A 15770-nucleotide genomic window follows, 5' to 3' on the forward strand; every position below is an offset into this window, starting at 1 on the left:
GGCCTTTAAAGTTCTGGTACAGGTCAGTTCACTTTTCAAGTCAGTTTTTCAGACTTAAGTTTTCTTAATTAAGAAAATGGGTTGCAGCTCTTTATTGTGAACTTTCAAAGTGCATTAGAAAAAAAAATAACTTTAAAATTTAAGAAATGTTAATTTTTTCCTTAGGTTTTAATGTATTTTTTTTTTTTTTAATATCGCAATAATATTGTATCGTGGACTTCATATCATGATATTATCATATTGTGAGATTTTAAAACAAGCTGTAATACTGTATAAGATTACTATTTGAACTGAAAGCATAAATCTAGGCTATCCATTGCTGTTTTCGAAGCTCAATACAAAACTGTGACATTTCATTCACTGACTCTAATCTGAGCTGTTTGTCATTGCAGAGCATTCTTGCATCTATCGACTCTGAGCTGCAGAAACTAAAGGAAATGACCAACCATCAGAAGAAGAGAGTCACGGAGATGATGTCATCGCTGCTTAAAGACCTGGCAGAGATTGGCATCGCCGTTGGCAGCAATGACATTAAGGTAATAAAGGCCAAAAACCAAAGTGGTTGCATTAACTTCTCTTTCGCTTTTATATTTATGTTATTTCTCTTCGTCCTTGCTTTTTGTTTTTCCACTTTCTTTGCACTGTTTAACTGCTCACCTTCCTCTCTAACCTCAATTATTTATCTTTCTCTATCTGTCTGTTTTGTCTCCTCAGCATGAGGGTGGAGGTCTCATTGATGAAGAGTTCACAGTAGCTCGTCTGTACATCAGTAAGATGAAGTCAGAGGTGAAGACTCTGGTGAAGCGCAGCAAACAGCTGGAAGGCGCTCAGGCCGAGAGCAACAAAAAGATGGATGAGAACGAGAAGGAGCTCGCAGCCTGTCAGCTCCGTATCTCTCAGGTCAATGCAAAAACAACACATCTTCAATTTTATTACACCCAACGCCAACAGTAAACCTCCGTTTGTTTGCCAAAAATTAAAAGGGTTTATTTTTCATTTGATTACAAATAAATAAATGTTTATGCTTTAATTTGATTATCAGAAAAATTAAAACACATAAGAATTTCTAAAAAAAAAAAAAGTTCTTTCACTGAACATTAAAGAGCATTTAAACAGCTCTACTCCTAATAAAACCAGTCTTAAAGTTTTATTAGATAATTAATGTATGACTGTAGTTAAATGGAAATGCCACATGTTCTCCATTACAAAACTAGAATGGAATCCTGAGATTTATTTGTTTGTGTTTGTCTACAGTATGAAGCAAAGATCAAGTCCCTGACAGAGTATCTGCAAAACATCGAACAGAAGAAGAGACAGCTAGAGGAGAATGTCGACTCTCTCAATGAGGAACTGGTCAAAATCAACGCACAGGGTACGAACACACACACACACACACACACACACACACACATGCTTTGCTCTTATAAATGCATGTTAATGGCTGTATAAAAAAAAATGTGGCCCAGACTGACCAACTTTTACTGCCCTCTTGTGGTGAGACTGCATTGGGTGAGAAAGAAGTTGTGATAAAATTTATTTTCTCTTTGTGCAGAGAAAGTTCATGCCATGGAGAAGGAGAATGAGAAACAGAGTGCTCATGAAGTCAAGGTAAGCTTTTTTATAATAACAGGTTTTATTTATTTTAAAAGAGAGATTGCAACTTATAGTTTCTGTCTGCATGATTGTACAGGCTGCAGTTGAGCAGCAGATCCAGAACCACAGAGAAGCTCATCAGAAACAGCTGAGCAGCCTGAGAGACGAGTTGGAGACCAAGGAGAAACTCATCACTGAACTGCAGGAGTAAGACATGCACATCTTCATCTACACCTCTTCAGATGCTGAATCGAGGCCACATGGGCTCATTTCCCCTTGTTGTTTTCTCTCTGCAGTCAGAACCAGAAGATCATGTTGGAGCAAGAGCGCTTGAAAGTGGAGCACGAGAAACTCAGAACCACCGACCAGGAGAAGAGCCGCAAACTGCATGAGCTCACGTATGTGGCAAATAAGATTTCAATAGTGTGCAATAGTTTGGTATGGTGTGTTAATGATGAAATATGTTTACAGAGTGATGCAGGACAGAAGGGAACAAGCTAGACAGGATCTCAAAGGCCTGGAGGAGACAGTGGTAGGTCATTTTGTTCAGTGCATGACAGATGTTTTGTATATCTTATCTTTGTATGCATATGTGCACACTCTGATTGCTCTCTCCTCCTTAGGCCAAAGAGCTGCAGACTCTTCATAACCTGAGGAAACTCTTTGTTCAGGATCTGGCCACACGGGTGAAGAAGGTACAACTGTTGTGAACACGTTCTTCTCTAACTGAAATTTGTAAAAAAAAAAAAAAAAAAAAAAAAAAAACTACTCCGGATTAATAAACAGCTACAATGTAGATATTTCTTGGCATTAAAATGTACTTACCCTGAGCTGTGTTTACTATTAAAAGCTAAACATTAGGCTTATTTATAGGTTCTTGTTTATAGCTGTCTTTTTTTAAAACACTTTTTGTATGGATTCAGTTTTCTTATATTAAACAGGACATTTTACCAGAAATGTAGCTTATCCCTTAATTTTTTTTTACATTGTATTCGTAGTTTATTATTATTATAAATATTATGTCTTTTTAATTGTCCCTATTTTATTACTGTTGTTTTCTTTTTTTGTTTTAACTTTTATTACTATTTTTAATTATTCATTTTTTATTTTACTTTATTATTATAATCATCATCTATATTATTGTAATTCCTATTGTAATTCGTAAATTATTTTATTATTTTACTTTGTTTATTTCTTTTAGAATTTAATACTAATTTTTTAACTATTCATTTTTATTTAACTTTTTTATTATTATTTATTATCATCATCATTGTAAATATCTTTATTGTCCTTATTTTAATTCTTAAATTATTTTCTTCTTTTTTTTAGAATTTTGTTACTAATTTTAATTATTTATTATCATCATCATAAATATATCTTTACTATTGTCCTTTATTCTTAAATTATTTTATCTTATTTTTTTTTTTAGTTTTGTAGAATTTGTATTACTACTTTATATTTGATTTTTTTTTTTACTGTTGTTATTATTATTATCTTCGTCATAAATATTATATCTTTATTATTGTCCTTATGTCAGTTCTTAAATTGTATTATTTTACCTTTTTTGTAGAATTGTATTACTATTTTTTTTTTTTTTACTTTTTTTTAATTATTATTATTTAACACTTTTTTTTTTTAAATTATTTTACTTATTTTTTCTTTATAGCCAGTAGCCTTTAGTTTATGTCCCTGCCATCAAAGCTAATAGACGTTGTAAAACTCCAGTTATGACTTTATCAACTACTCACAGACATGCCATTAATGTTTTTCAGAGCGCTGAGATGGACTCGGATGACACCGGCGGCAGTGCGGCGCAAAAACAGAAGATCTCATTCCTTGAGAACAACCTTGAGCAGCTCACCAAAGTGCACAAGCAGGTAAACACATAGTCAAAATTTCAGACAACATGGATATACTCTCAAAACGCACATGCTCACTGCTGTCTTTCTTTTTTTTTGTCTAGTTGGTGCGTGATAACGCTGACCTGCGCTGTGAGCTGCCCAAGCTGGAGAAGCGCCTGCGGGCAACAGCGGAGCGTGTGAAGGCTCTGGAGTCTGCACTCAAAGAGGCCAAAGAGAACGCAGCCCGTGACCGCAAACGCTACCAACAGGAGGTGGACCGCATCAAAGAGGCCGTCAGAGCCAAGAACATGGCCCGCAGAGGACACTCGGCACAGATCGGTTAGCTCACACATACTTTAAAACAGTGCAGTTACTAGATTAGGATGTCTTTTGACATTTCAACTTGGGTAGGGTTGAAAAGATCATACTATAACAGAGGAACAGTGAAAGTTTTTGATTGTTGTTAAGAACAACCCAACTTAGGTTATTTGGCAACCCAGCACTGGGTAAATATTGGACAGAACACATGCTGGGTTATTTTGACCCAGCTGCTTGGGTTGAATGTTTTTACCCAACAGCCTGGGTTGTTTTAGTGAAGTCAACTATTGTAAAAAAATGATCATATTGATAGCTTAAAATGGGCTGGAAATTAAAATTAACACAGAATTATAGAGGCAATAGCAATAATCAAAAAGATTATTTATTTATTATTAAGCAAGAACACCCATGGACAAAAATATAAGGCATATTGAAGTTATTTGTGTGAATACAGCATAGTTTACAATATTACATGCTTTCAGAGTTTAAATGTAAAAGTAGCATTTTAATTTAAGTGTATTCAACAGTTGTCTGTAATCACTTGTCACCAAAATAATTCTAATTCTAATGTGTGTTCGCCGGGAGAACTACGAACCTCAGACTGCCGCCTCTCTATAACCTGGCCATAAAAAAACAGTACTGAGATTAGAAAACATATTTTAACATCAAATTAAGTATTTTAACAAAATCAGTTTGTTATGCAAGGCATAAGGCATTTCCATCATGCAGCTGAATGACATCTTGTCCTTGTATGTTGCATTGCATAAAATAATGTAATTTACAGCACAGTAACGATTTTATAAATTAAATAAAATGTATACAAACCTTTATTTCACTGAAGAAGTGCACCAAATCAACAGAGCTAAGAACCACCCTATCCTGTAGAGGAAAAAGCCTGTACTCTGACTGTAACTCAACAGCTGGATTTTTTCATGGGAGACAGGCTCAACCCAGCAGCTTGGTTACAAAAACAATTACCCAGCACCTAAGGTAAAAAAATATAAAAAATTACCCAATAAAATTACCCAGCAGGTTAAACCCAGCATTTGGGTTAAAAATAAACAACCCAGCATTTTTAGAGTGCAGAAAACCTATCCAGCACCTGGGTAAAATTTTTTTAAAATGACCCAGCAAGCTGAACCCAGCATTTGGGTTAAAAAAATAACCCAGCATTTTTATTAGAGCGCAGAAAAAATACCCAGCACCTAGGTAAAAATATTACAAATAAACCAATAAAATGTACCGAATATTTGGGTAAAAAAAAAAAAAAATTTTTTTTTTTAGAGTGCAGAAAAACTACCCAGCAACTATAAAGTAAAAATATTAAAATCAACCCAATAAAATGTCCGATCAGGCTGAATCCCCGCATTTGGATAAAAAAAAAAAAATAACCCAGCATTTTTTACAGTGTGCCAAAAGGTGTTGCTCGCCTACATTTTTAGGGATGTTAGTGAATTTAAAATTATTAATAATGGTTCATCTCATTATTTCTTTGAATTTAACCCATTAAATTGCTTTGTTTTCAAGCTTTTTAGTTTGTCACGTTTTAAAAACAACTTTTAGGCATCACACACTTGGAAAAAAAAAACTGTGAACTCGCACATAAACGTGACAAATGACAATTTGTGTTTTAAAATCCAAAAACATGTTTGATCTCCTCCAAGTGGATGGAATCATAGTCGAAAGAAGAAAAATTCCCCATGAGTCTTTCCCCATTATAAACTAGGTGATTATTTGTCAAATAGACTGCCCAAAACCTACAGACTAGCGTTGACTCGTCCATACTACTACCAAAAACAAAAAAATAGTTTTTTGGCTTTACTAACTAATCATGTTTCCTTCTTTCATAGCCAAGCCAATCAGACCAGGACAGCCTCCTGTTGCCTCTCCCACCCACCCCAATGTCAACCGCTCAGGGGCGGGGCTTTTCCAGAACAACCAATCAGTGGGCATCCGTGGCGGAGGAGTCAAGCAGTAAAATAAGTAAGCACGTGCTGCAAAATACTCATAATTATATCACATTATGGGTGTAAAATTGGTTGCAGATATAATTTAATTCACTTTTTCTCCTTTTTCACCATCTGTCTCTTTCTTTCTCACTTTTTCCAGCTGTTCAATGCTGAATTTAACCCCAGTAGCCCCAGCTGAAGCTGATATCACCCCAAAAAGCTGAACAGGCATTCCACAGCACGGGAGGGTTCAATACTATACATATGAAAATGAATATAAGTATATATGTGTATGAAACATGAAATACTATCCCCGTCTGGGCTGTACAGTTGTTCCTCCATTCTTAACTCTTATATCTTCCCTTTAAAAATATAAGAAAACGTAAAAAGACAGGCTTTTTGCACCAGTGGACACTAGCGTGTATCTCTCTTCACTCTTGCACAGTAGGTTTCTGCTCACATCCTGCTCTCCACGTCCCTCACTGTGCCAAGTTGAATGTATTACAAAACTACAAAAGAAAAAAAAAAGGCAGAAATGAATGAAAAATGGAAAAAAGGAAAAAAAATAAAAATACTAGCTGCATTATTTTAGCCTTATTTATGTACGTTCTCATTTTGGGTTTGTTTAGAGAGTTAGCTTGTTCTCTCTTGCTTTTGAGTAGTTTCTATTGAACATTTCACCTAAATGAGTAAGTTAAACACTACAATTGAACTGTATATATGAACCATTGAACTAGTTTTTGTAATGATGGACATGTTCAGAAAAAAGATTTAAATTATGAGGAAAGGGTAGACAAATGAAATGCAGTTAAATGAAACGAGAGAAGGCTGCTTCATGTAGGTATATATTCAAAGCACTGTACGAGTAATCATTGTTACAGCATAAAGACCTGTGTGTATGTCACAGCCTGAGGTCTTAGATGAGTTGTAGCTAGGTTAAAAAAACAGTAATACTAATGTCACGTGCTCATTCAATATTTAACTTCAGTTCTCACTGTTAAAGCAGGTAGAGTTTGGCGTATCAGTGCTGCTCCGTAGCTCAATCACTACAAATCATTAATAATCATGTGTGTGGATTCTTCCTCTTAGTTTTACCTACAATATTCCCAGGCAGGATTGCTGTTACCTAGCTTTTAATATTAGAGATTATTTACCCAACGATGAACACTTATCTTATCATTTATTCACCCGCATGTTGTTCCAAACACTGCTTTTTGACATTAAAATAAATAGGCATGGGAAATTTCTAGCTCCAAAATGTCAAAAAATACCATTGAGATGTTTTATTCTAAGTCTTCTGAAGACAAACTGGAAATGTAAGTCTTTATTTACTTCAGATCTTGCACTCCATGGCTTTAAAATCTCAAAAGTGCTGTTTTTGGAGCTGTTTGTCCACTAGGCATGGTGAATTTCTAGCTCCAAATGTCAAAAAATACCTTTGAGATGTTTTTTTTCTAGATCTTCTGAAGTCAACCTGGAAATTTAAGTCATTATACAATTCAGATCTTGCACTCCATGCCTCTAAAATCTCAAAAGTTCTGTTTTTGGAGGTCTTTGTCCACTAGGCATGGTGAATTTCTAGCTCCTAATGTCAAAAAATACCATTGAGATGTTTTTTTTCTAAGTCTTCTGAAGTCAAACTGGAAATGTAAGTCTTTATTTACTTCAGATCTTGCACTCCATGGCTTTAAAATCTCAAAAGTGCTGTTTTTGGAGCTGTTTGTCCACTAGGCATGGCAAATTTCTAGCTCCAAATGTCAAAAAATACCTTTGAGATGTTTTTTTCTAAGTCTTCTGAAGTCAACCTGGAAATTTAAGTCATTATACAATTCAGATCTTGCACTCCATGCCTCTACAATCTCAAATGTGCTGTTTTTGGAACTCCTTGTCAACTACACTCTTAAAAATAAAGGTGCTTCACGATGCCATAGAACCTTTTTTTGTCTAAATGGTTCCATAAAGAACTTTTAACATCTTATGAACCTTTATGTTTCACAAAAGGTTCTTTGTGGCGAAAGAAGGTTCTTTAGATTATAAAAAGGTAAGACAGAGATGGTTCTTGGACTAAATGGTTCTTTGTGGGAAAAAAAGGTTCTTCTATGGCATCGCTGTGAAGAACCTTTTGAAGCACCTTTATTTTTAAGAGTGTACTTGTTTGCATTTTACGTTTTTTACAGGAAAACAAAATTGATTAAGGTTTGGGATGGCATGAAAGTGAGTAAATGATAACAAAATGTTCATTTTTGTGTCGTTTTGGGGATTCTTGAATGTGGAAATGTGGAAATTGTCACATCCCGCCCTCCTTCCCTTCATAGATGCCCTGTTAAAGCAATACAGTTTTGTAGTTTGTTTTACATTTAGTGTAATTTTGTTGTTTTGTTGGAGTGAGGTTTGTGCAATGGTCAACCAGCCATTGAAGTCACAATGTACCCTCACTCCACTCATTCAGTCTTTACATTTTATTTGATTTTAGTTGGTACGGTTTAGTCCACTTTAGGGTCCATATTTTGAAGTTCTGCATTTTGGAAATGGCAATCGAATCTCTAGTGGTTTGAGCATTGCAAACACATCATTTAGTTCTGGCTCGCACAACCAAAACGCGATTGTCGTTTTAGTTTTGTGTTTGCTTATTTAGACCTGCTGATTGGCTCTCCACAGTTCGGTTCCAATGCTTTTCATTCAGCGCAACGTTACTGCCTTTCATTGACTTTAGTGTTCATGGGTGGGGCCTATTTAATGGTGGGCGGGGTTTATTTAATCATTTTAAGTCATGTTTTCATTTTGTTGCACTTGCAACTAGATAATATTGTTTTATTTATTTCTGTTTTGTTATAGACTAGGGATTTTGCTGTTCATGGTCTTTTGGTCATCTTTTTTTAAGTCGTTTTTTCTTATGACAATTATATGTAGATTCCATTGTCCTTTGTTATTGAATCCAGATCCTACTAGGTGTCCTGTGTAAATGACTGTAGTACTGTAGTAGCAGGGGGAATATTGAAAATGGTGTTTTATGACCTTTTGTGTGCAATATGAATCTGGTGTAATGCAAGTTTCGCAGTACTGAAGAAAAGCGACGGAGAGGAAATGAAAACCGCACTCAACAGTCCTACCATTTTATTGTTTAATGCTTACTTGTCTAATGGTTGTCCGAATTTAATCTTTTAAAAGCACTTTAAAATGTTACCATCTCAATTGAAAAACGCACTTGTTGAAAACTGAAAAATTGCATCTCAAACATTGAATTCCTCACTGAATTTTATCGTTGTTATTGAGGAGCTTCTGCAGGAGGTCATGTGTTTTGAAGACTGTCAATTGTTTTTTTGTATTTTATTTTGCCTTGAATCTGCATTTTTAACAGTTAACTGGGGAAAACACTCTGTTGAAATGGCGCTAATGGAAAGATGTAACGGTGATCAGATATGTGTACAGTTGGTTCTTCAGAGCGTGTTGATTGAATTGCTGTGTATATTTCCTCCAGTTGCTTACTGTAGGCAAGTTTTCACCCCTTGACATGAAACGCAAATAAAGTATAGGGTAAAACACACCTGAGTATGTTTGGTTTTCATTTTGAGAGCTGCATGCTAAGATGTCTTAATTTATTATTGCTGCATGGATGTATCGTCCAGGAATTACCTTATGCTATATGAGTCCCTCTTTCTTCAGAAACATCCTTTTGTGTATTTAAACCCTTTACAACAATGACTGTATGATTTTGAGAAATATCTTTTTTTACACTGAGGACAACTGAGGGACTCAGTTGACTCAGACTATGCGCCTATTACAGAAGGTTCAAATGCTCACTGATGCTCTAGAAGGAAAAACAATGCATTAAGAGCCAGGGGTGAAAACTTTTTGAATTTGAAGATTAGGGTAAATGTAATTTAGTTTGTCTTCTGGGGAACATGTGTCTTCTGCAGCTTCTAAAGGGCAGTACTACATGAAAAAATATGTGAGCCCCTACACGTCTACATTCTGTTCAAAAGTTTTCACCCCTGGCTCTTAATGCATTTTTTTTTTTAAATCTTATTCAGGTCAGTACTAAATAAAAACTAACATGGCTTTTGTGTGATCCCTCTTATTTTGGAAAATAATTAACATTGTGCAGATTCTGCTAGGTTTATGTAAACTTTTGACTTCAACGGTGTATTATTTTTAATCATTAAATGTTTTTTAAGTCTCTTTATCTCACCAAAGCTGCATTTATTTGATTAAAAATACAGTGAAAACAGTAATATTGTGAAAAAATATTTTTAATGTATTTGGAAAAAAATAAATCATAAATAATGTGAACAGTTCTCTGATGTAGAATTATACAACTTTTTTTCTAGAACACTTACCTGTATGACACTGGGATCTGCATGATGTGTACATCATTAAGAAAAGTTAGTCAAATTTATATATGATTTTCTTTTTTGACAACACTTCGAAGTGTACTTTTAATGTGTATGATCCCTGTTTCTTGGATAAAAAAAAATATTTGTATCAACTGAACATTCAGAAACTCATTTTTAATCATTTGTACAGATTAAGAATGCATTTCTTTTGCATTCTGTAGCAGGAATCTCTGAGGCAGGAAGCTCTGTGACCGAGCTAACACTGCAAACTCAGAGACCATGGTGCCCATTACAGGCAGCTGTAACAGGAACTTCTGTTATGTAGACGTGGCACTAACTGGCACTTCTGGGACCAGGAGGCCATTATAGATGAGGAGCTTGGAGACCAGAGTGGCTGAGATGGGAGCTTTTCAACTGGAGTATCTCGAACCAGGTGGCCATGATAGAAACCTCTGGGCCTATATGAGGATGACTGGTACATTGGAGCCCAGGGTGGCTGAGATGGCCTTTGGTGCTGGCTCTGGCTTGGGCCTTTACAGGTGCCTCTACAGAGACACCATTGGGGTGCCCATGACATGTTTGGAGCAGCCAGGAACCTCTTTGGTGTCTTTGGCTTGCATGGTGGCAGAGAATGGGAGCTCTGTCATTGTGGAGGTGAAGACAGAGACCTCAGGCTTTTGGACAGCTGTGACCAGAACCTCAGGAATGCAGTGGCCATGATGGGACAAACAAAAAGGGGCAACCAAAAGAAGTATGTACATATATATACAATATGTACAAATCCCTCCCGGAAGCAGTACCGCCAGACGCTAACACTGCTTCCACAAGCCAAGGCGCAAGACGCTACACATGGCTTGCTCGCCCCGCAAGACGCAAAGGCGAGAGGAGGGATGGAAGCGTCTCCCACTGCAGCCCGCAAGACGCAAAGCTGCGTGAGAGATGCCAACTGGAGTGGTCTCACATGAAGACCTGAAACAAAACAGAAACAAAACGGGTTCGACTTTGCAATTTCTACACATGAAACTAATAATTAATTTTAGCTGATCTCAGGTTCACTACCTTAAACCAGTTGTGGGACAGAATTTGCCCCAGGCCAAGTCGCTGACTCGGCTCCTCAGTGAGGAGAGCCCTGAGGAGGTGATTGCACTCTGTGGAAATTTTTTTTTTGATCGTGTTATTCTAAGATGTTTTGATGATGATGATTCTAAATTATACATTTTTTTGTGATGAAGATCTCACCTTTTGACAGGCCGGGTTTGCACCACGTCTTGTACTGCAGCAGGAACAGGTCAAAGTCACCAGGGAAGTGTCCACACAGAAGTGCAAACATTACAATCCCTAGCGACCAGACCGTGGCTGGCCTGCCGCAGTACTTCCCCCTGGTGTAGAACTCTGGAGGAGCGTACAACGCTGTGCCTGGAGGACAAAATGTGTAAGTTTGCAGTAATGCAATATGATTGTTCTGTATCTTTTAGGAAGAGATGAGTTATATCACACATACCAAAGTAGGACCTGTATGGTGACCTCCTGAGAATGTCCCCACTTCCGAAGTCAATAAGCTTGACTTCATACGTCTCCCTGTTGATCAGTAGGTTGTCCAGTTTGACGTCACGGTGGAGCACTCCGCGAAGGCAGCACATGTTGGCGGCATAAGCCACCTGCCACATGATCTGCCTCGCTGTGTCTTCATTGAGGCTTCCACCGTGACTCCTGACAAACTCTACCAGATTCTCACAGGGAGAGGGACATTCCAGGACCAAGGCGAAGTGGTCAGGGTGGTCGGTCCAGTCCAGCAGCTGGATGATTTGTCGCACGCGGTGACCTTTATTGGCCAGGATGGTGAGGGCGATCTCTTTGGGGAGGGGGGCTGGGTGATCGGGCTAGAGGAATTGAATTTTTTATGATGGTTGCTGATAGACTTACATGCAACTATTACAGAAGGTTCAGATGCTCATTGATGCTCCAGAAGGAAACATGACGCATTAAGAGCGAGGGGGTGAAAACTTTTGAAACTTCTGTAATAGTTGCATAAGAGTCCATGAATCTTATAATCATACAGTCATTGCTGGAAATCGTTCAAATACATACATATATATATCTATCTGTATGTAGACATCTTTTATGTGAAATATCTTATTCAGGTCAGTATTAAATAAAAAATAACATGCACTTGTATGCTCCCTCTTATTTGGGTGAAATAATAAACATTTTGCATATTCTGCAAAGTAGACTTCAACTGTATTAATATGAGACATTTTATAGTGTTTTTATAGTGCAGTTTACTTACAATGAATATACATTCCATGTTCTCGGTCTTTGTGACGTATTTCACAGCCACCTGATGAACAAAATATAGAATTTAGATTTAGAGGAGAAAACATTTGCTAGCTTGGTAATGTGTAAGTAATATTCACCTACTTTAAGACCATCCGCCAGTCGTGTCCCTTCATGCACCACACCAAATCCTCCTTTGCCCAGCTGATCGCCCACGGAATAACGGCTGAAGATGTAGTCTATTAAAAATAAAGTTTCAACACAATTTCACATGAGATCAATGCCTTATGATGTGAGAGGCTGTATTTAATCCAATTTTCATACATGGTTTATTTTCATTCATGGATCCGTCTTTTCACACTAAAGACAACAAAGGGACTCATATGCAACTATTACTCATATTGCTACTAGGTTCAAACGTTCACTGATGCTTCTGAAGAAAACCACGGGTGAAAACTTTTGAACTGAATGAGAATGTGTACATTTTACTTCTTTTGCCGTAATATCTTTTTTATTATTATTATTAGGTACTGCTGTTCAAAAACTATAGAAGCTACTTACATGTTTTCCAGAAGACAAAATACGTTAAATTTACCCCGATCTTCAAATTCTGGCTCTTAACGCATTGTTTTTTTCTTCTGGAGCATCAGTGAGTGTTTGAAGTTTTTGCATAGAAGGATCTCAAAATCATGCAGTCATTGTTCAAATACACAAAAATGCTAAAAAAAAAAAAAAAAAAAACGGAATTTGTGGGACCTAAAGTATTTTTTCTGCACAAAAACTGTTCAGGACAAACAAGGGACTCATGAACAGCTATCACTAAATAAATAAAAACACATCTGTGGGTCATTCAGGTAACAACACAGTATTACCAATCAAGGTGTTTAAGGTAACTTTTGAACAGGGTCATTTTTATAATTTTTTTTCTTGTGGACTATATGTGAACATCTTTTTAAAATAACATGAATTGTTATGATCTCTCTTATTTTGCTAAAACAATTAAACGTTTTGCAGATTCTACAAGGTATTCATAAACTTTGTATGTGTGTTTTTGATATTGTGCATGAGGGTACTGATAGTTTTACATGGTTTAGTGAAAAATAACATGTTCTCATCTCATGAGATGGATGTGTCATTTACCATCGCTACTTTTTCCAGCCCAAGCCACCTTCCGCTTTTCACCCTCATCTGGCTGCTGCTGCTGCTGCTGCTCCTCCACCTCTCCCTGACCTGAGCTGCTCTTTTGCTGTTTTTTAGCAGCTCTGAAGAAAGAGCGAAGCCTCTGCCACCACTTCTTTCTCTTTCTTTTCTCCTCATCTTTCCATGCCTCCTTCCTCTCCTCTCCTCCTCCTCCTCCAGCACCAACAGGGGTCTCATCGCGAGGATGAGGATGTTCAACCGCCCTGTTGGCCCTGGGTTTTGGGGGTGTACTTGAGTGTTGATCGTACACCTCGCCATGCGTAATCGGAGTCACTTTTGTCACTCGCTGTCCCATCGCTTTGAATAATTACTAACCACTACAACAAACCCACAAAGAATGAAGGTTGCCACGCTGTTTATATACCCCGCGGATTCTATTCGAATGCGCTCTATGGCGTCACAGGCGTGCAGCGTCTCATTTCGTTCTTAATGATTCCCGTTCATTTTATATATAAAACATAATAGGAAATAAAATATTACAAGACCAAAATATCTCCGATTATTTAAATAATTAAATATGTGTAATTAATAACTTGGTTTATCCCAATGTTTTAACAGGTTTTGGTCTTTTTTTTTTTTTTTTTTTCGATTAAATAATTAAAAACAGTTAATAAAATATTATTTACAGCAATTCATGTTAGTATTTTGTCTGGTTTGCAATTTAAATGATGTATATATATATATATATATATATATATATATATATATATATATATATATATATATATCCTTTATAATGACTTTCCATCTTTTTCTATCTGTAAGAGTGGGTGTGGCCATTTGTAAACATGTGTGTGGTTTTCGGTCTCATCCGGGTCCAGCTGGTTAGGCCTAGAAGGGAGGCATAGCTGTACAAAACACCTCGTTTTGCTGCTTGATATTGCAAATGAGTGTGTTTTATAATATTATTATACTGTGTTTTCTTAATTATGACCACACTGGTTTGTAGTGCAAACAATTTACCATTAACCGCTCGTTGTTATTCTTCTCGTTAATTTCCTATAGCGGTTAATAAACCATAAGTCTCACCCATTGCCTTACATCCGTGTTGAGGAAACAGGTAAGATAACTTTGGGATAGAGGTAGGCTAAATAAACGTTTTGTAGCCGTATTAAGCATGTTATTAGTTTTTCCAGTAGAGGGCATCTGTTTACATGTAATATGTTCTCAGTTTGTGGTTTTACTGTGGGAGATTTAAGGTTTATTGTTGTGTATTTCTTCTCTAGCATGTGAAATGATGTGTTTTACTATGTGAAATCACTGCTGTAGCCTACAGTCAACTCTGTTGTACATTCAAATCCACATGCACATTGCTGTTTGCTCTCCAAATGCAGTTTCACCAAACCTTAAACAAAGTCACTTGCCTTTGAGTTTATCACCAACTCATTTTTTATGAATAATGTTTAACAGAATTTGCTTAATTCAGCAAATATTATATATATTTATATATATATATATATATATATATATATATATTTATTATATAAATGTAATATATTATAATATATTTATTATATATATTTATATTTATTTATATATATATATATATATATATATATATATATATTTATATATATTTATATATTTATTTATATTTATATATTTATATATATATATTTTTATATATTTATATATATATATATTTATTTATTTATTTATTTATTTATATATATATATATATATATATTTATATTTATATACATTTATATTTATATACATTTATATATTTATATATTTATATATATTTTTTTTTATAATACATTTATCTTAATAGGTGTAAAAATAAATGTGTCTTAAGATATATATATATATATATAGTGATTTCATAGTATCATCATCCAAATTTGTTTCTAACTGTTTTATAGAAGACAATACTTTATCATAGTTATAATAGATATAAATTAGTTTATATGTGTATATTTAAAAATCAATATTTAAATCAATTATGTAAAACACTTTGTTGTGAGAAACTCACTAGGCTAACAATACTTAGAAATCACCTGAAAACATAACTCCTTAAATTTTCAAAAATGATGACAAAAATGTACCATTTTAATGAAATTTTATTTTATTTTATTTTTTAAAACAATATTCAGATTCCATAAATGTTTCAGAAAAGAATTTTCGGCAGATAAACTGTGGAACACTTCTGTCAGTGTGATGAAATTTCGCATTGGTGCAGATGAAAGTGATTTGCTTTTGACTCATGTTCGAGCACTTGAGGAAAGTGGTATCATTTTACGTTTTATTGCACAACCGCA

General features: G+C 35.5%; 2 protein-coding genes across 2 annotated transcripts in view; one reads left to right on the forward strand and one right to left on the reverse strand.

The window, feature by feature from the left end:
* kif5bb (kinesin family member 5B, b) overlaps positions 1–9287 on the forward strand; it is a 29092-nt gene extending 19805 nt beyond the window's left edge. The window contains exons 15-26 of the mRNA XM_073827773.1: positions 393–536; positions 715–900; positions 1255–1372; positions 1553–1608; positions 1691–1800; positions 1890–1991; positions 2065–2125; positions 2217–2288; positions 3366–3470; positions 3557–3773; positions 5603–5735; positions 5862–9287. Of these exons, the coding sequence (XP_073683874.1) occupies positions 393–536; positions 715–900; positions 1255–1372; positions 1553–1608; positions 1691–1800; positions 1890–1991; positions 2065–2125; positions 2217–2288; positions 3366–3470; positions 3557–3773; positions 5603–5730 (1299 nt within the window). The 3' untranslated portion in view covers positions 5731–5735; positions 5862–9287. The remainder of the gene's footprint in view (positions 1–392; positions 537–714; positions 901–1254; positions 1373–1552; positions 1609–1690; positions 1801–1889; positions 1992–2064; positions 2126–2216; positions 2289–3365; positions 3471–3556; positions 3774–5602; positions 5736–5861) is intronic.
* A 1557-nt stretch (positions 9288–10844) lies between these two features.
* LOC141297507 (serine/threonine-protein kinase pim-1-like) lies at positions 10845–13804 on the reverse strand. The gene is made up of 7 exons (XM_073827931.1): positions 13450–13804; positions 12454–12548; positions 12323–12373; positions 11537–11915; positions 11275–11451; positions 11095–11183; positions 10845–10991 (listed from the first exon to the last, which is right to left on the reverse strand). Exons 1-7 carry the CDS (start codon positions 13802–13804, stop codon positions 10845–10847), a joined length of 1293 nt encoding a protein of 430 aa, XP_073684032.1.
* Positions 13805–15770: the final 1966 nt, after the last annotated feature.

This window comes from Garra rufa, chromosome 22 (genome assembly GCF_049309525.1).
Source record: "Garra rufa chromosome 22, GarRuf1.0, whole genome shotgun sequence".
Lineage (NCBI taxonomy): Eukaryota > Metazoa > Chordata > Actinopteri > Cypriniformes > Cyprinidae > Garra > Garra rufa.

What these genes read in the sequence shown, in the direction of transcription:
- LOC141297507 (XM_073827931.1), bottom strand. Translation starts at nt 13,804, where the DNA reads ATGGGACAGCGAGTGACAAAAGTGACTCCGATTACGCATGGCGAGGTG. An exon ending in GACTGGCGGATGGTCTTAAA is followed by an intron (nt 12,374 to 12,453) that starts GTAGGTGAATAT and finishes TTTGTTCATCAG; the next exon opens with GTGGCTGTGAAATACGTCAC. An exon ending in ACATGGAATGTATATTCATT is followed by an intron (nt 11,916 to 12,322) that starts GTAAGTAAACTG and finishes CAATTCCTCTAG; the next exon opens with CCCGATCACCCAGCCCCCCT.